General features: G+C 35.8%; 1 protein-coding gene across 6 annotated transcripts in view; it reads right to left on the bottom strand.

Annotated features, from left to right (window-relative positions):
• Window positions 1-26,409, bottom strand: part of PHLDB2 (pleckstrin homology like domain family B member 2) — a 149,669-nt gene that overhangs the window by 47,411 nt on the left and 75,849 nt on the right. For 3 of the 6 annotated variants that reach the window (XM_027867949.1, XM_027867979.1, XM_027867939.1), the window contains exons 6-10: window positions 22,156-22,284; window positions 16,082-16,237; window positions 15,117-15,227; window positions 13,515-13,604; window positions 3,672-3,821 (exon numbers count right to left, since the gene is read on the bottom strand). In XM_027867949.1, coding sequence (XP_027723750.1) covers window positions 3,672-3,821; window positions 13,515-13,604; window positions 15,117-15,227; window positions 16,082-16,237; window positions 22,156-22,284 — 636 coding nt within the window. The remainder of the gene's footprint in view (window positions 1-3,671; window positions 3,822-13,514; window positions 13,605-15,116; window positions 15,228-16,081; window positions 16,238-22,155; window positions 22,285-26,409) is intronic. The other 3 variants (XM_027867988.1, XM_027867960.1, XM_027867969.1) reach the window with 2 other exon arrangements.

Below are 26,409 nucleotides of genomic sequence, written 5' to 3'. Positions count from 1 at the left end.
GGTAGCCTTGTTCCCCAGTGTTGGCAAACATCACTCTAACAACAGACTTTCCAAACAAATTAAAAACCAAATGTACATATAAACAAAAGTGTTAGAATCCACAGCCCTGAACCTTGCTTCCCCCTGTCCCCTATTCTCAAAGGATGCATATTGTAACAGAAAGATCAATGGCACCAGTAAGAAGACCTCAATGTTAAGCTTGCCTTTGCTGCTACCTAGTTGTTTGATGTTAGACATGTCCCTACCACTCTTTGAGGGCCACTACCCTCACCTATAAGTGGGGATCAGGACACAAGAACTATCAATCTCATAGAGTTCTTATGGGAAAAATATTTTGTTAATTGCACAGCTGTGTTTTAGCATATCTCCCACAGTCTTAATGAAAACACTACGTTAAATGAAACCCTTAAAGGGAGGCAGTTGCCTCCATATAAACAATATTATAAATAAGCAATCTGTTAAAAAGTGTGGCAGAAGAGCTCAGCAACTTTACTGTGGGCCTAGTATATTATTAGTAAATACCTCAGGGTAATTTTATGGATATAATATTAAAAGTATTGTTATTATGATAATAAGGCCCATAGCTTTACATTAATATCTAGTGTTTAGGTTGTTTAGTCGTGTCTAACTCTTCATAAGTCCATTTAGGGTTTTCTTGGCAAAGATACTGGAGTGGTTTTCTTTTTCCTTCTCTAGTTCATTTTACAGATGAGGAAACTGAGGCAAACAGGGTCATAAAGCTAGTAAGTGTCTGAGGCCAGATTTGAACTCAGGAAGATGAGTCTTCCTGACTCCATGCCCAGTGCTCTATGCACTGCCTCAAGGGTTTCAGAAGGGAACACTAATACAGTATAAGTCAGCTGTTTGTTTATGAATGGTCATTGCTATTTAGAGGTGGCATTACACCAGAGTGCATAGACAACGCTGGCCTTACAGTCAAGAGGCCCTGACCTCTCATATATTCTGGTTTTATGACTCTGGCCCAATAATCTGACCTGTTAGTGCTCTACAATGTTAAGTTACAGAGATGGTGATGATCAGCACTGGTGATATAAATTTCTCCACCTGGAACTTCTCTGACATTATTAAAGGAAGCTTCCTTCCCTAGTACTTCCTGAAACCACAGCTCCAGGTCCTATTCCTATCACTATTTAGGAAAAAAATACATAGTGATTTGGTTTGGCTCAAACAACACAAATTTGCCAAATTATTTGTGTGTGTGTGTGTGTGTGTGTGTGTGTGTGTGTGTGTTTAAAGTTATTAGAACTCTTGGGGAAAAAAAGATATTAGAAATCTTGACTTCCTGGCCACCATTGTGAGCAGATAGTAAAAAATTCTAAAAATCCAGAGAGCTACCATGATTCCTTTCTGGTATATCATAAAAGAAAGATAAAATCTCCACCGCCCCCCAAAAAAAGAGCCTGCCCTCTTTCTTCTCCAACCCACCCCCAGTTCAACTAATGCTCAATAGCAAAGCCTAGATTTGAAAACTCATTTCACTGCTAGATAATATTTTTTTTTTTGCCCAGGGTTGAGTTTCTAGGGAGAAAGGATGAAAACCACAGTTATACACAATCTTTTTTTTCCATTCCTAGCAACATTTCCTTATGCATTCCAGTTACCTGCACCCATCTTTAAACCAGCAGCCTTTCTTGCTACCATGTTTAGGCAACAGTAATCTGTAAATAAGTAGGGGTAACAATGCTCTACTAAAGAGCAAGAGCCAAGATAGTCCTTTTTTTGGGGTGTGTGTGAGGGATACAAGGGCAAGGCATGGTGAGAAGGATGGAATTGAATGGATAGTTAGTCATCTAAATTTTAATACTCATTTGTAGGTGTTCTTCATTAGGGGATCTCTGAACTTTTTTTAAAAAAAGTATTTTGATAACTTTTTCAATATAATCAGTTTCCTTTGTAATGGTATGTACATTACTTTGTGCATTTAAAATATTATTCTGAGAAAGGGTCCATAGTTTTTACCAGATTGCTTAAGGGGTCCATGTCACATACAAAAAAAAGATTAAGAACCCCTGGTTTAGGATTATTTTTAGCACTCACCAAGGACATTGTGAGCTTTCACTATCTCAATTTGAATTCAAATGAATGTACTTCATTTTCTTGCCTTTTTTTACTCCTGAATACACTGAATACTATTTAGAATTCACGTATATGTATGGTTTAAACAAGATTGAAAAAGATACGCTCAAAACCCAGGCTTTGAATATCTAAATAGTAGGGGGCATGAGGAGGACACAGAAAAATAAAGTATTGTTTTAAAAAAAAAGTCCTTCACTTGTAAGAGATCAAAATTCAAGTAACAGAAAACTGATTTACTATAGATTAAGGAATAAAAATGATTTGCATTAATAGGCATTACGAATTCTCTCCTATGTTAGAGCTCTTTAAGCAGAGAGGCTAACTACTTGCTGGATGTGTTACTGTGAGGATTCTTTCCCTGTCTGGATTGTACTAGATGGCCTCTGGAGGCCCTTCCAGTTCTCAAATTCTGTGATATAACACTGTTGAAAATGTGTAAGATTTTAACCACCATTATCTCTTGAAGCCTCTCAACTATGTGCTATGGTAGCATACTCAGAACTTGGGGTTATGTGAGGGCTTGCCTAATAATACCTGATAGTGGCAATACACTCAGAAAAAGACCAGATCCTGTTTCCTTTGACCTAACCCAGACATCTATGGGATCACCAAGCAGGAATGACTTGATTGTCAAGGCAAAGGCCACCCAAACTATCAGTACTATATCCTTTGTTACCTGTTGGTGCCTTCGGTGCTTTTTAGCCGGAAGAGGAGGAGGTGTATCATTTAAAGAAAAAGGGTTGACAGGTGGGGCAGCCAAGACTTCAGGCCACTGGACTGACGGAAGTTGAGCAATAGGATGAGGAGAAAGTGAGTGAGGAGACAGAGATCCAGAACAGACAGGTGATTGTAGCTTTGTAAGAGAAGAGAAAGTATATGGATGTGCCTACATGTAATTAAAAGGCAAATTTCACAAACAAATCAGATTCCTGATTTAATAATATATTTTGTTGCACTTTTCAAGAGAACACACAAAAAAGAGGGGTTTCTTTTTTTAATTGCCAAAATTCTGAACAGTAAATATTTAACATAAATCAGCAGAACATTGGCTCCAATTTTCCTTATACTATTGTCATCATTCTACCTTCCCAAAGAATGCCTTAAAATTCATGAGGACACACACATATCAAATCAAATATCAAGAAAAATAATCATTGTATGCAAATCATCATTCTATATAATACTTTTAGCCTGTTCTCTAATCAGCTCTTTCAAATTTCTAATGAAATGAGAGCTGGGTTTGGTCAATGTAAGGCGCAAAGTTTATTAGCAGGTTTTAACTTCCCAACTAACTTTCGGTTTTGACTTCCCTCATATAAAATCACATTTCATAAGCAGTAGAGGCATTCTACATAAAGTACATTGTAAACTTTATACTGCAACAAAAATATTAATTATTATTGCTGCTGCTGTTATTTACAACCCCAAGAATGAATATGTCTCGCCAACACAATGTGACTGACCTTTCCCCAAACAGATAAATTTGCTACACACCCTCCCATTTGCAGTTAATTCTGGGTTAATTTATGACATGAGGAAATGCAGTGAATGAATGAAATGTCACTCCAACAAACCTCTTGATTTTGTGGCTGGCTCACCAGCACAGCTGTGGAAGGCTCAGTGGGATCAGCATCAGCATCAGCATCAGTGGAAAGCTGAGTAGAAGGGGATAGATTCGTGGAATTGCCACCTAGCTCATTAATTTCATTTACACTGATAAAGCCCTAAAAGGAGGAATTCAGAAGTTAGATACAAAGGAAGCAAAAGCTGAGGCATGCAGGAGTATTAATGAATCAAGTACAATGGAGGTTAGTTTAGAGTGACACAGCCAAATATCTGTGGTATTATTGCCAAATGTTTTATTAAAGAAGTAATGATCAGCATTTAAAATCACTTTTATATGGCTTAAATTTGAGAAAAGGTATCCTAAACTTTTAACAATACTCTTTCCCCCTGTGGTGACATTACAATAATTGTTGTATAAATCATCAAAATACCTTTCCTTTAAAAACACCGGGTGGCACCACCATTCATTCTTTGGATTGGATTGATCATCGTGAAAATACAGGTTAATCATTATTAACAACACATAAAAGTTATTATAATGTACTTCCCACTCTTTGTTTCAAGAACCTATTACCTAAATCCCCATTCCTTGATTTTGTCTCTTAAGAACCTTGTCTCTTAATTAATTAGCAAATACATACTTTAGACTAGGGGTGGATGGAGTGTTTTTGGAGTTACTGGAGGAAGGAATGAGAGACAGAAAAAATGAGCTGAGGTAAGTCATTGGTTTCTGCATTATTAAGGAACAAGTGATCAAATCCATAAGAGACATGGCTGTGTTTGAAATCTATTTTGAGTCTACCACCACAGATATACTACATACTAGATAGAAATAAAAATGAGTTTATGTTCTCTTTTTCCATTAAACCTTACATTGAACCTTTCATTAAAAAGTTGAATGGTTCACACACATCCATGAACATTCACATACATCATAAATGTGGAACAGCAAGAGTGATAGTTGAATTACTGTCATTTTTATGAGTTTGAGCTAATTTTGCTTTGGGTTAGAAGATTTCACATAACCCTACAATTTGGCAACTAAGTTCTGGTTTCATCCTATAAAAAAATGGCTATAAATGGCTATGAGAAGCCTTGGATAGTAAAAACAAACAAATCATAGAAATGGTATATCAAAAGGACAAGGGAGGGGAAAGGAATAAACATTTATTAAGCACCTTCTATATGCCAAGCATTTTGCTTAGTACTTTACAAGTATTTCCTCACTTGATCCTCATGACAACCCTAGGTACTATTATCCCTTTTACAGATGATGAAATTGAGGCTGACTGAGGTTAAGTGACTTGCATAGGATCACATAGTTAGAAGTTTCTGAGGTCACATTTGAACTCATGTCTTTCAGACTCCAGGTGTAGCAGCACCTAGCAGTTATTATAAACACACCTGCAAACAAAAATGAAAGACAAAAGAAAGATAATTTGGGGCCTCTGAATTACCACTGAAGAGACTAGAAGGGAAGGATGAAATACTTTTTTTTTTAAAAAGGGGGTTATCAAATTGGGAATGATTATAAAACAATCTGAATTGGCATTGCCTGGATAAATGGTAAAGTATCAGTCCTTTTGGAAAGGAGATCTCAGGAAAGGCAGAGAATTTTTTTTTTTGACTTGTGAAATGAAGGCATTAGGTAATTAAGTATTTTGACCTAGAACTCATGGTTATGGCTAAAAGAAAAAAAAAAACCACCTAAAACTAAAGGCATATTATTTTTCAATACCATCAGAATGGCATCAAATGCTTAAATAGTTTGGAAATAAGTAATGCTCATAAGATCAATATATCATTTTTAGCACAGCAAGAACAATATATAATTTTAGCACGGGAACATAGAACTGGGAGTTAAATATTATTTGATTTAGTCTGGTTAATTTAGAAGACAATCAAAATGAAGACATGAACTCAATCTCTTGTTATTTCTTTGATCAGCTGACTAAAGCATCGTGTCAAAGAGCTCAAGGTTGCCAGTATGACATGTTCAGGGGTCAGTTAGCTTTCTGTTCTTCTATAGCCAGAGGAGTGTACCTCATAAATGTGTTCCATTGATCACAAGTAGGGATTGGCAAAGATAGTGGGAATACCATTACCACTTTTAGAAAAGAAGATGAAAGCATATGTCTTCCTAAGGTGGATTAGTAAATTTTTTATATGAAATTCAAATCAATTCAATTTTATGGTCACTTTTAAGTACCTACTATGTGTTAGGCTTTTGGTATACAAAAAGACTAAAGAATAGCCTTTGAGGATCTTTGTTGTTGTTGTTCAGGCACATCCAATTCTTTGTGACCGCAAGGACCATAGCACATCAATGCTTGTCCATGAGGTTTTCTTGGCAAAGATACAGTAGTGGTTTGCCATTTCCTTTTCTAGGGGATTAAGGCAAACAAAGGTTAAATGACTTGCCCAAGGTCATACAGTTAGTAAGTGTCTGAGGCTGGCTTTGAATTCAAGTCTTCCTGACGATAGACTCAGAGCTCTATCCATTGAGAAATCTATCTGCTTCCTAGGTCAATAGAGGTTAAGGCACTTGCCCAAAGTCAAACAGCTAGTGTCCAAGACTAGACTTGAACTCAGGTCTTTCTGACTCTAGGCCCAGCACTCTATCCACTGAGCCATCTGGCTGCCTTGGAGGCTCTTACCTTTAACCATAGAGAAACAATATATATGCAGATAAGTAAGTACAGCATATTTACAAAGTAAATTCTGAGTAATTGTGTGGGGGTGGGAAGCAGGAAGATCACTAATAACTTGGGGTTGGGGGTGTTACCAAATAAGGCCTTTTGTAGCAAGAGGAGGCATTTATGACTTGATTTAAGCTAAGAATTCAAAGAGGTGGCAAGGGAGATCATTCCAAACATGGTGGATGGAGGAGGGGACAGGAGAGCCTGTGCAAGGGTGTGGATAGGAAATGGCCAGCAAGCCAGTTTGGTTGGGGGAAAGATGTGAAATCACTCTAGAATAGAAGTTCAAGTTAGAACTGTGAAGGCTTTTGAATGTCAAGGGAGTATGTATTCTATCCCAAAATCAGTAGTAACAGTGAAGCTTCAAAAGCAAGGTAGTTACATGGTCAGAACCATGTACTGTAAGAATATGAATCTGATACATGAAAATATTTACAGCAGCCCTTTTCATAGTGGCAAAAAAACTGGAAATAAAGTAGATGCCCAAAGATTAGGGAAATTCAAAACAGACTATACTGCATGAATATGACAGAAGATTATTATACCCTAAGAAACTATGAATGTGAAGAATATTGGGATGCATGGAAAAATTATATGGATGTATCAGAGGCAACATGGTATCACATGGATAGAATACTGGACTTGGGGTCAGGAAGACTTGGGTTCAAATCCCACCTCTGACACTTATTTATTGCCATATAAACCTGGACAGGTCTCTTAACCTTTCTGTATCACAGTTTGCTTATCTGTAAAATAAAGGTATTGGATTTGGTGGCCTTTAAGTTCCCTTCCAATTCTGATTATATGATCCTATGTTCTGACACATCATGAAATATGCAGAACCAGTCAAGACAATATACATAATGACTACAAAAATATAAAAGGAAAGAAAAACAAATCAAAACCAAACAGCTTAGAATTATAACGACCAAGTTTGTCCCTCTAGGAGGTATGAGAATGTACCTCCATCTTTCTTTCTTCACCAAGATGAAAAACTATGGCTATTGTAAATAATTGTTGGTTTTGATTTATGTGTTGGTTAATTGGGTGGAACTGACTTTTTATTTTCTTTCTTTGTTTTTCTTGTTTTAAGAGATTTCTCTCCAAGTGGGCAGACAGGGGAAGGGATCTTTTAAGAAATAAAGGTTATAGGAAAAAAACAAAATATACAATATAATTTTAACAGAAAAAATAGAAAATCAATTTGGCATTCTGTTGAGGATGGGTTGGAGAGGGTAGATCCTGGAAGAAGGGATCAAGTTAGGAGATCACTGCAATAGTCCAGGTGAGGAGGATCTCAACTAGGGTCTGAAAAAAACATATATTATCATTTTGTTAAATGTGTGCTATGCTGTGTAAATTCTTCATCCCTACCCTGGTCAAATAAATAAATTGAATGAAAATGTTTTCATCATGTCTCTTTCACAGGAGAGAGCACTGTAAGTGCTAGAAACTGAGTACTCTGCTCTATTGACCTCCCTGGCTTCCTTTAAGTCCCAACTAAAAGCCCACCTTCTACAGGAAGCCTTTCCCAACCCCTCTTCATTCCAATGCCTTCTTTCTCTTCATTGTTTCCTATTCATCATGTATGTGGTTTACTTTGTATATACTTTCTTTTGTGTTGTCTCCCCAAATAGATTGTAAGTTCCTTGAGGGCAGGGACTGTCTTTTGCCTCTTTTTGTATCCCCAGGGCTTGATACAGTGACTGGCACATTTGTTGTTTAGTTGTGTCTGACTCTTTGTGACTCTGTGGACCATAACACCCCAGCTTCTTGCTCATGGAGTTGGAATGGTTTGCCATTTCCTTCTTCAGTGGATCGCCTTTTGTCAGCACTCTCCACTATGACCTGTCCATCCTGGATAATCTGGCATGGCATAGTTCATAGTTTCATTGAGCTATACAAGCCCCTCTGCCCCAACTGGCACATAGAAGGCACTTAATAAATAATTTATTGATTGATTAATGACTCAACAATTTTAATGGTCATTATATAAATGATATATACAAATATCATGCAATGTTCTTAAAATATCTGTGTATACTCTAAAATTCCCAATGTGCTACTGCTGAGGATGCAAATATGGACATTAATTAGCTTTCGATTTTTTGTTTTTTCACCCAGACCTGTGACTACATTGATATAAAACCATGATTATCGAACTTTTGGGTCTCAGGGCCCCTTTACATTCTCAAAAATAATTGAGCAACCCTTCCCATGAGCTTTTGTTTATGTGGGTTATATTTATTGATATTTACTGCATTAAAAATGAAAGTCTTAGTATTACTAGTATTATCTATGAAAATAAGGGCCTGGGAGGTGGGGTCACTGGATCATACTTTGAGGACTGCTGGTATATAATAGAGTCAGAGGGACAGGAATAGAGGCTGAACCTGAGATTTCTTTAGTGTAAGGTACACCCAGGTGAATACACTTCCTCTACTAATAGCACCTTCTCTGCAACTTATATTCTTATAGAGTTGCCTAGAGCCTTGATAGATTTAAGTCACTTGCCCAGGTCACACAGCTGGTGTGTTTCAGGGGTGGGATTTATACTTAAGTTTTCCTGGTAGAGGAAAGAGGTAACACCCTTTTCCCATGGAATCACATTGCCTCTCTATGAGATTTCAATTTGATTGTTCATAATGTTCTTTGCTTTAATCTGTCATCTATTTTAGTGATGACTGCCACACCAAGCAGACTTGCATGGGGTTGACAGCTTATTTTCATGGAGTGTCACAGAAAGTTCATTGTTAATCCACTTAGACTAAAGTATGTGTGTATCAGATCAGTGAAAATTACCCTTGTATATTTAGATGTGTGTGAAATATCTACAACTGTTAATGAAAGGTATTTACTATAATGGAGAAAAGCAATATTACTGCAACTTGGCACTATAGTTAATAAAGGTATACAACTTGTTTGCCTTTGTTCATCTTCTGCATGTATCTGTCCATAGTGCTAAATTTTCCTGAGTGTATTTTTACTACACTGTGAATTTTTAATCCACTAATCTTGGTAGGTTGTATAAGATATTCATGTTCAACAAAACACTCAACATCAATTTTGTAATTGCTGTGTGATCAGTAAGGTTCCTGCAAGATATGTTGCTTTTTTAATTTAATACAGTGTGGATATGGATGAATTATGTCCCAAATTTAAAAAAAAAAACCACACACCGAGCAAAATGCTATTCATATGCCAATATTAATCCCTCTTTGCCAAACCTTCTCATCTATAATTTCCTCCTATCTTTCTTAACTTCTGTATACTTCTCAAATGGATTTCTTCTTTTCCCTGAAATCAAAATCCAATAACTAATCTTCTTACTCACCATTCCAAAGCAGGATTATGGTTGAAGAAGAAACAGGAAAGTTTTGGAGAGAGAATAATCAGAATCCAAATTGAATTCCACAAAAGGAAGAAGAAACAAGATATTTTACACCTACAGCTCTCTCCTAACTTGATACATATAGATGAATATTAATTTTTTTTCCTTTCAGAAATTAAGTAGGAGAGAGAAGGTGGGGGAGGCAGGAAGGAAATCAGCATTTATTAAATGCTTGCTATGTGCCAGGCACTGTAAGTATTGGTGATAAAAATGCAAACAAAAAGACAGTTCCTGACCTCAGGAGCTTATAGGCAGGAGCAGTCACATTGTAAGAGCTTCCTTTCTCCAACCTTTACTCATGGTTCCTAGCAAGAAATGATTGAAAGCCAAACCACTAATCTAGAACCATAGCTTTGTCCCCTCCTGTATCATTGCTCTGGCAGTCTTCCTGGTAGCACTCCTGATCATTTCACATTTAGTTAGGTAAGCATCATGAAAACCAACTGGGATAGTGAATTGAATAAATTCTAAGACAAACAACTGCAAATTAAAAAGAATATACCTTGAATTGCTATGAAGATATGCTTATATTGTTATACCAAATTACAGTCATACATAGAGCTAGAGCTGGGATGATTCTTAGAAGTCTTCCAGTTCTCATTGGAGAAATGGAGGCTCAGAAAGATTAGGTAATTTGTTCAATGTCATATAGTTAACAGTAGCCATGCCAGTATTTAAGCTCAAGTCCACTGGCCCCAAATTAGCAAAAGCCTGCATTTCTTCCAAACTATACTTACTACCTTATAATCATAGCACCCATGACTTTATTCTTGGGGATGCATATTACACTGATTTCAGTGACAACCCTTTCATATCTCATTAAGAGTTTTACTAGCTTCTTGGGGCCAAAATGTGCATCTTTCAGATGTTAGCCTCCTGATAGTAACTCCATCTGACCTCAGGTAGGCTCGTCCTGGAAAGACAGACACAGTTCTAGAACTACAACAGAAGTTTTTCTACCTTGATAAGTCCTACTACAGCTGATGCTTCACTGAAAACACAGAGTAATTTCCATTTTACTCTGATAGAATAGAATAGGACTAGAGGTTCCAAACTGCATATTTAACCAATTTAAGAGTCACCTTTAAATTCACTGTAGCCCTAGTGACAAAATTTTTTTTTCTAATAAAACTGATTAGCAAATTTAGTAATGATATTCAGAGCTCCGAGAGGGTGGGAACTGTATCTTATTTCATCTTTGAGTTATTAGCATCAAGAATAATGCCATGGTCATAGAAGGCGAATAATAAACATCTATTGAATGTGAAAGCATTGACATCTTGAAAGCAGGGACTGTTTTGCTTTTTCTTTTTGTTTCCTCAGTGTAATGATGACAACAACAATGATGATGATGATAGAAATAAACATTGGGGGGGCAGCCAAGTGGCACAGTAGATAGAGCACCAGCCTTGGAGTCAGGAGGACCTGAGTTCAAATCTGGCCTCAGACACCTGACCCTAGCTGTGTGACCCTAGGTAAATCACTTAACCCCAATCGCCTCACCAATAAATAAATGAATGAATGAATGAATGAATGAATGAATAAACAAATAAATAAATGAATAAATAAATAAATAAGCGTTAGTATCTACCCAGTACTTTAAGGTTTGCAAAGCACCTTGCATTTGAGTCTCACCAGTGAGGTGGATGCTGAGGCTCAGAGTGACAAAATGACTAGCTTTTGACCTTAGATCTTTATGTCTCCAAATGCAATGCTCTATCCCCTGGGCCACCTAGCTATCTAGCATCTAGTACAGTGTCCAGAACATGGTTGATGCTTAAAATTATAGCGGTTAAATTTTTAAAATGAACTTAGAGAAGACAAGAGAATAGCCCTCTCAGATTTGTCATCATGGAATTTTACTATACCTAAAACATCAAGAAATTAAATCAATGAGCAGCTTGAATAGTTGTTACATTTTAAATATAGTTACAATGAATTTTATTGTATACTGGAATTTCTCCTAGAAATAAATGGAATTGATCCATGGAGGTACTTTCATGCATTTGGGTTTAACAAATAAACATGCAAAGCTTAGTTGGTTTACTACTAACCATGTAATCAACTGTTTAAAGTAAAACATAACATTCTAAATAAGTAAATAAAAAAAGAAACAGAGACAAAAAGGACTGACAACAAGTATAAGGACCTCAGGTAAAGCCATTTCACAGTTCCCTAGGGGGGAACCTATTTTCTAAGTCTTCACCATCTTAAAATAGCTTTAAATGAGACAATCTTTTAAAGTTCACTTTCAAAGAGGTATCAGAAGAATCAAAAAGCAATGGGAAAAAAGCAATACAATAACTTCTTAGAAAGTACCTTTGAGTTGCTTCCTCAAGTCCTATGTGGTTTGCATTTAATAAAGGAATAGGAGGAAAAATGAAATAAAGAGTGAAACTAGGAAGTTGTCAGGTATGTAGAAGAAAAGCAAGTGCTTTAGTTAAGATTTCTAAATAACTAGAGAGATTATAAAGGAGAATAAGATAAGAAATCTGCCTTGAGAAATGCATTCTCCAACAGCAACATTACTTACTAATATTGCAAACATGGGTTGTGTTCAAATGTAATGTATACTTTAACTGGCATGTATGAAAACTATTATATTAATCTGTACCATAGAAATCCTATAGCTTACATATGCCAGTCCCTGTTTTCTTCTAAGTGACTTTAAAATTAACAAGAGGTTTTCCGGTCTTCACATGTCAACAAAAGCTTGCAGGCTTTTTCAGTCTTTTAAAATTATTATTATTATTTTCAAACTATACAATGTATATTATAGTAATGATTTGAATGCTTAAATAATGGGTAGATCCTGATTATTATGAATAATGAATCCCTTGAAGTGTGCCTGTATATTCGAATCCACACTATTAAAATTATAATTATAAAAAATTTGGTAATTGATTCCAGCCCAAAAAATATGTCGTATGGATTTGAATTATGCAGCCACTTCAAGTAATTCACTATTTGCCCTAATCAGGACTTTTTTTTCCCAAATAAATTTTGAACATTTGAGTCAGTAGCAAAATAATCTTAATGTTGGTATGTAATTTGTATCTCTACCAAAAAAAAATTGGGAAGGAAAGCATAAAAAAAATGAATATGAATATGGGAATTAGAAGGGAATATTCACCTTGATCTATATAGGGGCTTTGAGAGAGAGAGAGAGAGAGAGAGAGAGAGAGAGAGAGAAAGAGAGAGAGAGACAGAGAGAGAGAGACAGAGACAGAGAGAAATTAAACACAGGAGGGGTGATATGGGTATGGAAAGTGGAAAGGAATCAGGGAAGGAAGCATTCAAATCAGATCAGAGAAACACTGTTTAAGGAACTGACATTTTAAGTGTGTTTCTCTCCCTTCTCTGAAACTCAGCCAGAAAATCAAATCAAGAAAAAGAGACAGAATCTGAGCACTAAAAACAGACCAATATTGGCTCTGCCTTGAGCTGTTTCTGAAATTCTAAGTTAGTGCTATTCCTAAAGTCAAATCAAATTTGATTAGTCAGAGAGGACCAAAGTTTTTTTCACTGTGTATTAAAGTACATTTAGCATGTGCCTTGAAGTTACCATTTAACATAAAAGATAATCACTGGAAAATTCCAAAGTACATAAGGAAAGAGGTTGACCACAGCTAGACCGTGAAAACTTTGATACCGCTTCTTTTTCATACATCCTGTCTTTATCAGAACACAAGTGCTAAGTATTTCCAGAGACTTAAAATTGAGATTAATCCAAGTTCAAAGCAACCAAGGACTCTGCTTACCTCTTTTAGACTATTGGGATCGACTGGAAACCCCTTTCCTCCAGAAAGGCTAGAATATTTCTTTTCCAGATTGCAAAGGTTCTCCTTTTCCTATAAAATCACAAGATCCTGTTAAGCTTAGAGCCCACCAAAGGTAAAATTGTGAAGTCAGTCAAGCTCATCTGTGGCAACACTCTCTCACTCTGTTTTGAAGTCTTTTTTCCTGTCTTTGGAGCCCAGCATTCTCTTCCTCTATTCCTCCTTCTTCCTTTGTCTCTGGCCTGCTCTCCAGAGGCTTCCCTGTCAAAATGTCTAGATAATGTACCTCCTCCTTGAGGATTCTGGTTTGGCTAACTGATCTTATATAAAAGGTGTCCAAAAATGTTGGTACATTTTAAGCTATGAAAGCTTTAATATTAATCTGAACCACAGGAATCTTGTAGTTTCTATATGCTGGTCCTCAGTCCTGTTTTCTTCTAAGCAACATCAAAATCAACCAATGAGGTTTTCCAGTCTTTATACTCTTTAATAACTTAAAATGGCACTAATACTTTTGGGATACCCTGTATTAATCTATGGCATATAGTATTATATGACTACTACTCAATTACCATTTCCAAATAACAATAAGGTAATGGTAGTAATGCACATTTATGTAGTACTTGAAGATTTAAAAAGTGACTGCTTTTCCTAAGAATAGGTATGAGAACACATTTTCCCCTGTTTCTTTCTGAGGGTTGGGGTCCTTGGGTGTACCACACTGCATGTAATCTCATACTTTTTAAATTAATTGACTGGCCTGCTGAGGTTTTTTTCCTCTCTCATTTTCCTCATTTAAAATATTCACCATCATAAAAGATGGTTATTTGGGAGGGATGAGAAGAGATAGAGGGGAAAATGTAGGTGATTCAGAAACAAAAGGCATCAATAAAATCTATTTTTTAAAAAAAAGTTAATGCAAATATTGTTCCCATTTTACAGATGAGGAAACTGAGGCCAAAAGAGGTTAAGTTACTGTCCTAATGGTTGCACAACTAGTAAACGCTATAGCTGGGATTCAAACCCAGTTCTCCTGACTCTAAGAACTACTCTTTTTATTCAATAACTTCTATATTCACAATTCCTTGATTCAAAGCAATGACTATGGTGAGCATTTCAGGCACCCCAACAAGGTAATGGAATAAATGTGTAAGGTCTGGACCCCCAAGCCATACCATTCACCTGACAAGATGATTAAGTCATATTATATAATTATGGTTAAGTCAAATTATGTAATTCCTCATGAGACAAAAGAAAATCTATATTTGGCAGGGCTATGAACAGATTACACCGAATGTTTGATGGAAGCAAAGCATTATCTTTCTAAAAGCTACATTAAAATATGTCTATGTATCTAAATCTATAGATATGAAAATGTTTCAAATTTGAGGGTTTAATGTGTGTTATAATACTACAAAATACCTAATCTTTAGAACATTAAAATATAAACAAACTATTGATTATTAATACTTTAGGTAAATGTGACCTAGGGAAAAATGAAAAAACAAAACAAAACAAAACAAAACTTAAAACAAAGAGAACACTTTTCTGAAAATGTTCAGACGGCCGAGAGATACCACTTACTCTTTGTAGCATTAGTATTAAGTTATTTTTCTCTTTCACAAAATGATCTTGTTCTCTTTGAGCTTGCTGGACAATATGAGTAGCTTGCTTCTTTAATGCAGAAATTTTCTCCTAGTAGAAAACAGATAACAATAGATAACAGATCCTTTTTGTTGTTGTTGTGTCATTTTTCAGTTGTTTGACTCTTTGTGACCCCATTTGGGGATTTCTTGGCAAAGATACTAGAGTGGTTTGCCATTTCCTTCTCCAACTCATTTTACAGATGAAGGAACTGAGGCAAGCAGGCTTAAGTGAATTGCCTATGGTCACACAGCCAGTAAAACGTCTGAGGCCAGATTTGAACTCAGGTCTTCTTGACTCCAGGCAACGTTCTATCCACTGTGCCACCTAGATGCCCCTAGTCCCATCTAGCTATTTGTAATGATAAGATAGTCAACAGCACACAATAGTAACAGAGGAAATTCTCCTCCCCCCACTCCCATTCCCAACAAAGACTCAACCATTTGCAGTGCTATTATGGACATTGGATATTTTGGTTCCAAAGGGAAATAGGTCAAGACAAATGACCAGAGAAGTGACATTTCCCACCTCTATCTTGGTTCTCACAAGAGAAAAAAAATAAAATCTTTCCTCTTTTATTAATGATGAACTTAAGGTTCAGTATAACAAAGGCAATGACATTTTCTCAATGTGGTTTCAGGCAATTATTCATCATTATGGTGATTCTATGATCCTCCCAAAGCTATGATGAATTTTCCCCTACCCCTACACATACATATATATGTACATACTAATAAAAACCATAACTAATAATTAATAGTAATAATAATCACATAGGACTTTAAAACACATAAAGTGCTTTGCAATAATGAGATTATGACCACTTTTGTTTGATAAAGTTTATGGTATTTGTGCTTTGTGTGATAACTTTTTTTTAACTTTTAAAAAGCATTCAGTAGAATTACCTTTCTAGTGACAATGCTCCTTTGATATTCAGCTACTTCACGTAAGAGTTGTTGGGTCAGCTTCTCTTTCTCTTCATCTAACCGACTCTCATGCTCCAGCTGCTGAAATTCTAGATCTTCAAAGTGTTTGCTTTCTACATCCAACAGGTCAGCATCCTTTGAGGAAACAGAATGGAAACAACAGCAAGAAACACCAGGATTGACGAGAGTCAACTTCAGGTTTACCAAAAGATAAGATCCTTGAAAGCAAATTGGGTTTGCTACAAACTTAACTTTCAAATTACAACACTGACAATAGCCAGCATATTAGAGAGATTTTCATTTTGGACAGTTAAACACACAATTGGAAAGTATCAGACTGGGATGAGAACAAGGGGTTTGTTGGTTCTGCTTATTTCCCCATCATATATTTTCCTCCATGATGGATTTCAGACTTAAGAAGAAAATATGAATTCCAGTGGTTTATGTGTATTATGAACATTAGTCAATAAAAGGCATAACTATATTGTCTGGAAGGCCAAATGTGTCTTCAGTCTCCCAGAAAAAAAATGTCATTTTTCAATCACATCATCCTAAATATAAACATTAGACATACTATATAGAAATTATTCTTCAAGCTATACAAAGTCTTTTCTTCTAGGGATAATAAACTTGAGGAAAATTTGATTGTAAACTAAGGTAGATCAAGAGAATATGGAGGGTCAATTGCAGTAGGTTGATAAGGATGGGGAAGTGATTCTTCTCTAATTCACCTGATTTGGGCTTTTATCTTTTTATTTTCTCCCTTTCTAGAGTTCTAGGCATTTTCCTAATGCTTTCTTTTACAAATGGGAAAGCAGCATCCATAGTGTTGGTTCAAAGCTCTATGTCAGCAAAAAGCTTATAAAGTTGGTTAAAAAAAGAAACAAAGTAAGATTCATACAGGTCACTTAACTTTGATCCTATACTCTTATATTTTAAAAAATGATGAAATGACTCTTGAAAGAGGAGGAGAAATATCATTATAATTAGAACAAATTTCCTGCTAGAGCTATTTCATAGTAAGGAGGCCATTAGCTTTCCTGTTACCAACAAGAATATAATGTCAAAATACACTAGGATTCTCAAGTGTGAGAGTAAAAAATAAAGTCATTCTAAAGATGGGTCTATTTATTTATTTATATTGATATATACTTTTTATTTTGATAAGTCTCAAATTTTAATTCACAAAATTTTGGTGTCTTTATATATTTCTGTTTTTTCCATGATGATTTGCAAAGGAGTTGATTGATTAGGACCCAAATTTGCCATTACTAAAGAGTATCAAGACACATGAGTCTGTCATCTTAAAACAAAATGGTGGGCAGCAAAAATGTCATTTTTAATGGACACAAGAAACTTGGTCCATGGGTAGAAGATACAGGGATAAAAGGTTTGCAAGAAAATATGGCTCAGTTCATCAACTTAAAACAAAATGCCACATTACTTGTGGCATTTATATAAGGAAACATCACTCCACTTCATCAAAACCGGTTGATGCCCAAGGCCTGCCATGTTATCACTGAAAAGAGCTATATGGTTCACAGAACCACTGATTAACAATTCACTTATGGGGAAAATGTTTAAATCATTTTATGAAAATAAGAAAGTACTATGTTAGAAAAGCTGCATCTGAAACTATAATCTTATGTTTGAAATTCTTCTGGTGGTGTCAGGTATGAGTTTATCAAGCTGGGAAATAGTGAGAATAAATGTTGATATGACCTATACTGCAAATCAAAGGAATTTCCCTGAAAATTTGAAATGAGAGGCAGTGCTGTATAATTGATAAGGGTGTTATACTATTTGACAGGGTTTGGGCTTGAATCCTGCTTCTCACAGGAGTAAGTTGCTGTGTCACCCTGGTTAAGTCATATAAATTCTCTGTGCCCCAATTTACTCATTTGTACAATGAAGGGATTAGACTCAGTGGTTTCTGGGGTCCCTTCCAGCCCTAAATCAATGATCCTATAAAACAAGGAATTAATTTTAAAAAATACATGGAAATTGAGGCTGGAGTAATTTAATTCAGCAATTTGTGATATCTGTTTCAAGAAAGCCACAACTGAATTATGAATTGTAGCAAAATGACAATAATAAGATGATAGATTTAGAGGTGGAAAAGAGTTTAGAGACAATCTAGTTCAATCCTTTTATTTTATGTAGATGAGAAAACAGAGGCTTTGTCTAAGATACTATAGAGTAAGCAAAGGAGCTAGGATTAGAACTCAGGTCTTCTGACCCCAAATCCAATACTCCTTCCAAGTCTCACTGAAATGCAATGGTACTGAAAAGTCCAAGCTCAAAGGCAATCACATGGGTATTGTTGTTCAGTAGTTTCAGTCATGTCTGACACTTCATGACCCTATGACCCCATTTTCTTGGCAAAGATACTGGAGTGGCTTGCCATTTCCTTCTCCAGGTCATTTTACAGATGAGGAAACTAAGGCAAACAGGGTTAAGTGACTTGCCCAGGGTCACACAGCTTCTAAGTCTCTAAGGCCAGATTTGAACTTAGGAAGCTGAGCTCTCCTGACTCCAAGCCTGGCACTCAATCCACTGTGTTACCTCAGTGCTTCAAATGTGTTTAAGTAAAATGTAATAAAATCCCTTTATCTTTCTAATGTATTTTTATAAGAATGTGTTTATAACAGGATTCTGTTTAGCGATGATTGTTAAGCTACCGGGGAACGGTCGGTAGGAATGAGCAGTACTAACAAATGTAAATAATAGCTAAAATTAACTTTAGAAATGAATGAAAATCTGAGGTGGGCGCAGGGTTTGTTTCTGGTTGGAACACAGATTTAGATGTTGGATATTGGATCATAGATTTAGAACTGAAGGGCATCTTAGAGGTCATTTGGACCAACCTTTCATTTATAGATAAGGAAACTGAGGCCCAGAGAGAACAGAAGTACAAGTTTTTGACAAGTGTTACAGGAGTTCTTCTCTTAGGTGCCACTGTTCAGCAACTGTGGGAATTATACTGCTTCCTTTGCTATTTTGTCCATATCTTAAATGATGTTCTTTTTTTTCATGGAAGAACTTCATCAGAGTTTCCATATCCACTACCATAGCAACCACAAGCCATCAAACCACATATTTCTGGCCAATTTCAACTGGATCTTTGTCAATAATTTTGAAGTGAAAGGTCCTGGGTTCTTAGTGACTTGCATACATAAATTATATGCATATCATTTTATTGATCTCTAAATTTCCGCTCAAGATTTCTAAAAACAAAGGAAGAAAGAGAGAAAAAAAGAAAGAAAGAAAAAAGGAAGGAAAGAAAGACCAATAACCTGCCCTCAAGGAGGACTGTTACCTCCTCCAAAGGAACTTTATTAAAAGCCTATTACTGTTTTACTAAAGTTAGTGGTAACAAAAGGTGATGAAGTGGATAGAGTCCTGGTTCTGGAGTCAGGAAGATTCATCTTCCTGAGTTCAAATCCAGCCTCAGACACTTACTAGCTGTGTGAACCTATGCAAATAATTTAATCTTTTTTGCCTCAGTTTCCTCATCTGTAAAATGAGCTAGAAAAGGAAATGGCAAAAACACTCCAGTATCTTTGCCAAGAAGACCCCAAATAGGATCATGAAGCATCAGACATGACTGAAAAATGATTAAACAACAAAACAAAAGTCAACTTAATTGAATCAGTATTTAACTTAATAAAGGCCCTGGGGTAAGAGATTTTATTTTAGTAGTATTTTGAGGTATTTGAAGCTGGAAGAGAGATGGGCTTGTGCTAACCCAGGAAGTCTCTAGCATAAATGAATTATTACAAAGTGAGCTAACCTACTATTTAAGTCAAAGAAGCTGGTGAAGGGTGACCCTAGGAGGATAACAAGTTTAAGGCACCCCTTGATAACAGGGAGATAGGAGATTTATCACACTTCTGTCAGTTATCTCTTTCAAGGAAAGGGCCTTTATGTCAAGAATTTCCCATTGCTACTTGTGGGAAAGGAAAGGAGTCTTGGACTTTGTATGATGCAGAAATAGGTCAAGAGCATTCATTTCTTTTCTCTGTAATCAAAATCCCTTAGAACACTTGAAAAAAAATTTATGAGACATTATATAGAGCCCAGAGTAAAATGAGCAGTAATTATTTATATCAAATTTATATTCACATCAATGGACTTGAGAAAGTATTAGCTGAAACCAATGTTTATGCAGAATAAGAAAACAACTAGATAATGGAGTGGAAAGAATAAGAAATTAAAGGAAAGAGGGAGTAAAATGTACATAAACATTCATATTTACTGATCTTAAATAAGTAATTCCTAGTGCAATTATAGTATTATCTGTACACAATCTTGGGGGGAAAACATTTCTGAGAAGTAATGAATAAGCAGAAATATGTTTTCCAAACTGTTTTTTTAATTAAAAAAGAGACTAAGACTCTTAGGGCCTAACACTAATAGATAAACAGAACAAAATACTTTCACAAATCCTATTTTCTAAGTTTTAGGCAATATTTTTTTGGTGTGTTTTTAACACAACTTTGTCCCCAGAATTGCAGTACTGACACATAGATAAGGTTCCAACTTATTGGCTTATATCCAACTCTCCACAATAATTGACTGAGGGAGGGCAATTTAATTTTTGAATTTATTTGGAACAACACTGGTAAAAGTAGTAGATATTATCATTTTTATTTAGCATTTCAAGATATTTGAAATGAATGCCTTTAAAAAATCAGGAAGGTCTCAACTGTAATACCAAATTACATTTCATTGAAAGATTTCTTTACCCTACTGAGATTCCAAGGGGTAAATGATTTAAATTAATGATAAAAGTTCATATATTGTTTTAAAAAAAAAACCAGCCTTTTAAGAAATCTTCCAAGAGCTGCCATCTTACAATAGTTCAGTTTATAACTCTCTAAAGAGAGAAGAATGTGATAAAATGAATAAATTAGACTTATTTTTCACTCATTAAAGGCTACTCCCCTGGGGCTAAATCTCTTTACATAGTAATTTTGCTTTCAAGACAATTAATGTGTTTTCTCCAGTATTTTAATTTAAGCTATTCTTTATGGAGAACAAAATCTGGCATTCATGTTGCTAGAAAACTTTGAATTTTGGGGACTCATTTGTGAAATGGGGTAGGACATCTAATTTCATTTTCATCTATATAAATCTGGCTCAGTAGAATGCAAGCCCTTTGAGAGTTGGGCTTATTTTTTCTTTGTTTTCTCAGCACTGAAACACAGTATCTGGCACAAAAATAGGAATTTCATAAATGAATGAACACTGGGACGATACAGTATCCATGGAATGAAGTTTCAGCCAATACAAGTTAAGACAAGACATTTCTATGGTTCATTAAGATTTTTTTCAAGCAAATAATAGCTAATGATACAGTTTGAGGGCACTGAGTAATACCATATACCCTGGGGTGTGGCTTAGATGATAATAATTTCAGTGTCATGTCACTAGAAAGCTGAAAGAAAAGAAATAAACATCAAAACAGAGGTGAAAGATAAAACAGTCTGAAAAATGGCTACTTTGGGGACAGATTAAAAAGCAAGTTTAGAAAACACATTAAGCAGCCAACATAGCAAACAACAATCATTAGACAGCAAACAGGAAACCCAGGGAATAGTGTCAATTATTAATGCTAGTTAATTTCAATACTGGAATGCCAGATATCAGTTACAACTCCTGAACAACTGTGACTCCTAAGCTAAAGCTGACACAGGGAGATGCTTTTACTCAATGCCTCAGCTCAAATATACTTTTGCCTTCTAAGCTAAGACACACTAAGCAAAAAAGCAGGTCCTTTTTGGGGGGGGGGCGGGGGAGGATCATGAGTGTTTCATGACTTTCATTTTAGCTCCTTAAAAGCTCTATTTTCACAGTCACCATGCACTCCAATGATGTATTCATTAAACCAGCAGGCAGCTAAGGACAAATTTTGTGCTATCTGATCTACATGAGTGAGAGGAAATTGGACACTTAAAAAAAGGGGGATATGATAGTTTTGTTTTGTTTTTAAAATGAGAAAAAGAAAAATTTGAAAAAATTTAAATGGTGCATTCCTGATTGCTACTGACCCTCTTCAGTTGCTGCTGTAATTGTTCCCTCATGGACTCAGGGCAATTGTCAAGCTGGGTCTTCTGCTCGGAGTATATTTCCTGCAGCCTCTCTAGTTTTTCCCTCTCAGCATCAAGCTTTACCTTCTCCTGAAGTTCAGAAAATAGAAGAATAGAATTACCTTAAACACCCAACCAGGAGTGAGCAATCATTACCAGTGCGGATGACAAATAAAAAAGATGAACCAGACAGCTTGTGGGAGTAGAAACAGACGGTTGTATTAGTCACTGGGACAAAGCAGCATAAAGGTAACTACAAGGTGGAATCATACACCTTTGATTCAGTTGTTTTTTCATTCCTAAATTTAATGCAATCTGATTAGCACTAGACCCGCCCTGCCCCCTTCCTTTCCTTACCTCCTCCTACCTGCTGGTAGATAACAGGTATGCTGCCCATCTTTAAAAAAGGCAGTGGTATCAACAGGTCCATTAGTCTTTAAGTCAGTCAACAAAAAACCCCACAGGAAATGAAGACAAAATAAGGCAACTTCGCAAAGAACCACTCACCCATGTGCTACAATCTTGAAAGACAAAGGAATTTATACCACATTCCTGATTGAAGCCGGATTCTCTCAGGGAACAAGCAGCAAATTCTCTGGGTTTAAGTTATATTATTTTAGGAATTCTATTAATTTGATCATGCCACTTGAGTATCATTAAGAAAATTATTTGTTTCATAAGTTAAAGGTTTGAAATAGTTCAAACAATTTTTCAGACCCAGCTTGTGAGAAAGAAAAGTGATTCTTTGGTTCATGCAGAGAATCTTAAGCTATAAAAGACCTTGAAGATAATTTGGTTCGTGGGGTTCTTAACCTGGGGTCCATCAACTTGCTTTTAAAAAATATTCTGATAACTGCATTTCAATAGAGTTGGTTTCCTTGGTAAACAAATATTTTATTGTATACATTTAAAAACATTCTGAGAAAGGGGTCCACAGGCTTCACCTACAGCCAAAAAGGCAGCCGACACAATTGAAGTTAAAAATCCCTCATCTAGTTCAATGTCCTCATTTTAGACATAAAAAATTTCAGACCCAGAGATGGGAAGTGATTTACCCAAGGTCATGCTTTGATATCAGGTAATCAGGAGCAGAGCTAGAATTTGAAAGCAGGTATTCCAATTCTAAATCCAATGCTATTTCCACCTCAGCAGTCACACCAGCTTACACCAGTCAAGTGGCAAGAGAACTAGTAGAAAGTATTAGTAGACAAATTAATTTCTGTTACTTTTCTGCAAGGCAGAGAAGATGAGAAATCAGATGGCATCGACATCAGAAGACAGAAAAGTGAAAGTGTGAGACTGACTATGAAGGTGGATATGACTCAGAAAATGCTGGTGCTATCAAACATCAGAAACCCAGCTACTAGAAGAAGAAAGCCAATTATGATTTTGTCTTTGTGATCGGAAAAGTGGCTGGCACACAGTAAACAAATGACTGTTGAATGAATTGAATGAATGAATGGCTAATAAAATGAGGAGAATAAAAGATGGAAAGGAAAATATGACCACTTCCCTTCCCATCCTAATCGTGCTTGATGTGGGATGATGTCATGATGTTGCCTTTAGTTGATACCAGAAAGCACCATTAATAACTTTTTTAGGAAGTGAGGGGAAGACACCACTTTGAATATGCTGGGGTTTGCCTTAATCTCTTCCCCCCATTGGATGCACGGACACAACTAACCAATACCTAGGCCTGGGTTACTCAGCATTACTCTTGCCATCACTCTCAGTGTCAGAAGCACTCAGAGCATCATTAGCACAAAAGGGTTCAGAGCCCTTTACCAACTTACCCTCTTAGCGTTTCACTGTCTCTGAAAAGAAGGAAGGGTAATAGTCTCTAAATATATGACTAGAGGATTGGATGTCCCAAAAGTCTTAGTGACATTTTAAGCTTTAATAGGTTAAATGTAAAATTTAAAAAATGCTAATAACTTAAAACTTCTTGATCTTTAATAATCTTAAAATTGCATCAAGACTTTGGGACACTGTATAAATAGAATCAAAACTAAAAGATGTCACTATAAGAGGACTACCACTACTGAAATTCAAATTGTCTTAATCATACTTGAAAAATATTTTAGCTTTTTTTTAAAAAAAATAAACATTGTAATAGCTTAGAAACACAATGATATTAATAAGGATAGGGATTGAACTGTGATCTTGGTATAAGGCTGTCCCAGGTGAAGAAATACCCTTTGCCAAGGCAGGTCTGCAAGTTTTCTACAATTTAGAGTCTTAGAGGATTTCCTAGAGAGCTGAGAGGTTAAATGATGTATACTGTAGGTCACAAACACAGTATGTACCATAGTTAGGACTAACCTAGAAGTTTTATGATTCTAAGCTACTTTGTTATCTGCTGTGACACTGCTTCTCTTAATAGCAGGATATTTTTTGAAATTTGGATTTGGATTTATGCAGCACTTTCTTTCTAAATTTCTTAAATACATATGCGTGCACGCGTGCACATACACACACACACTCACACATACAATCTAGAATTTTGTCTTAAAAATACAGCCATAAATCTTTATAAGGTTGAATTTTGTTTTTGTTTTGGGGGTTTGGGTTTTTGTTTTTTGCAAATCCAGGCTTTATAAGCCAGTCAGTAACCATGATATTTTCAAAGAAGAACTGATGCCATTTTTCTCCAAACAACCTTTCAGACTATGTGAGAAATTGCCAATTCCTTAAGTCTTGGGAAATAGAATAATCTTCGCTTGATTTCCATCTTACAAATTGACAGCATTTCTATTTTCTATTTCTTAAATCTTTCTTCTTTAAACCATAAAATATGACACAAATTTGCATCAGATCTCATTGTTAATTACTCAGAAATTATTTTTTTTTCCTTCCCTTGTACCTCCCTGCTATGCCTTCACATAAATTACTTCAGGGACTGATCTGTATGTGTCACATAATTCTAAGATTTGGAATGAGAAAGATACTGCATTGGTTTTCTCTTTCATTCTCCAGAGAATATCCTCATTCTAAAGTTTTTCCTGAAAAAAAGGTAGTTTTGTTTAATCTGTCTGCATAGCCACCTTTTGAATTTAAGATTGATTGATTAAAGACAAGACACTAAATAGTGAGTACCATTTTGCATCAGTGCTCTATTTTTGCAGAAATCAAACAAGAGAATTCCAACCCCTGGAAATTTGAAGTGTTCTAGTCTCAAATGGGAAGCAAATCCTAACATATGGGTCACAAGGAAAGCTGCCTTGTAATATTCTGCATAAACACTAAATTTTACCTAAAATTTTACCTAAAAGACCTTATGCCTCCAAATGATTTAATGATAGCTGTAACTTCTACTAGCAACAAAAGTTAGAAACATTTCCTCACCAGGAAGATTAACTTGACAATGCAAGCTGGCTTCAGCTTGTGACTTTTCAGATTGTGACTTAAAAAAAAAATTTTTTTAAGACAACAGACTCTTTGGCCTTGTGTCTAGGATAAAATATCATTTTTTCTACCTTGGGATCAGTGCCTTCTCTATCTTAATGGCAGAAAGATTTCATCTAACAATTTCTCTCTATCTACATCTATTATTAACACTTTATTGCCAAGCTTATTTGTGGCAGAGAGGCAAAAAAGATAGAGAATGGTCCCTCCACCGTAGATTTCAGTTCAAGCACCATTTATACAAAGAACTAGCATTTTGTGATTTCAAACTTTTATTCAGTCATTTAAAAAAGAATAGTAAAAATTCATGGTGGTCCTGGTTTGCAAGTAAATTACTGTCACCATAAAAAAAACAAAACCTTCATATCTTAGTGACCACAGCTTACAACCAAAAAAAACCCATAGGAAATAAAAAGAATAATACCTTATATTTATATAAGGGCTTCTTTCTGAGAAGACTCAAGGCCTTTGTAACTGCAGACAAAAGGGTAACTAGGAGAAGGAAGAAAGCAGGTACCATCTTTCCCACCTATGGCTTCACTCAGTATAGCTCAGCCAATTTCTTGGAGCCCAAAGAAATAGGATGCACAAAGGAGCAACGGGGTCAGAAGAACAGAGAGTGAGTGGCAGGTGAACAGCTGCCCAAGTTACAGAAGACAGAATATCACTCCAAGAAACGACTCAGGTAGAGATGTTGAGCCAATAAGAAAATAATATTTCTCTCATCTATTTATAGTTCAGGAAGTTCTTGCAGTTGTGTAGCTCAGTTTAAACAGGTGATTAGAGCAGGAAATATCACTTTCCATATGT

Source organism: Vombatus ursinus, unplaced genomic scaffold, assembly GCF_900497805.2.
Source record: "Vombatus ursinus unplaced genomic scaffold, bare-nosed wombat genome assembly UNPS02001419.1, whole genome shotgun sequence".
Classification (NCBI taxonomy): domain Eukaryota; kingdom Metazoa; phylum Chordata; class Mammalia; order Diprotodontia; family Vombatidae; genus Vombatus; species Vombatus ursinus.
The sequence above is the reverse complement of the archived record's forward strand: the minus strand, read 5'-3'. Positions and strand labels throughout refer to the sequence as shown.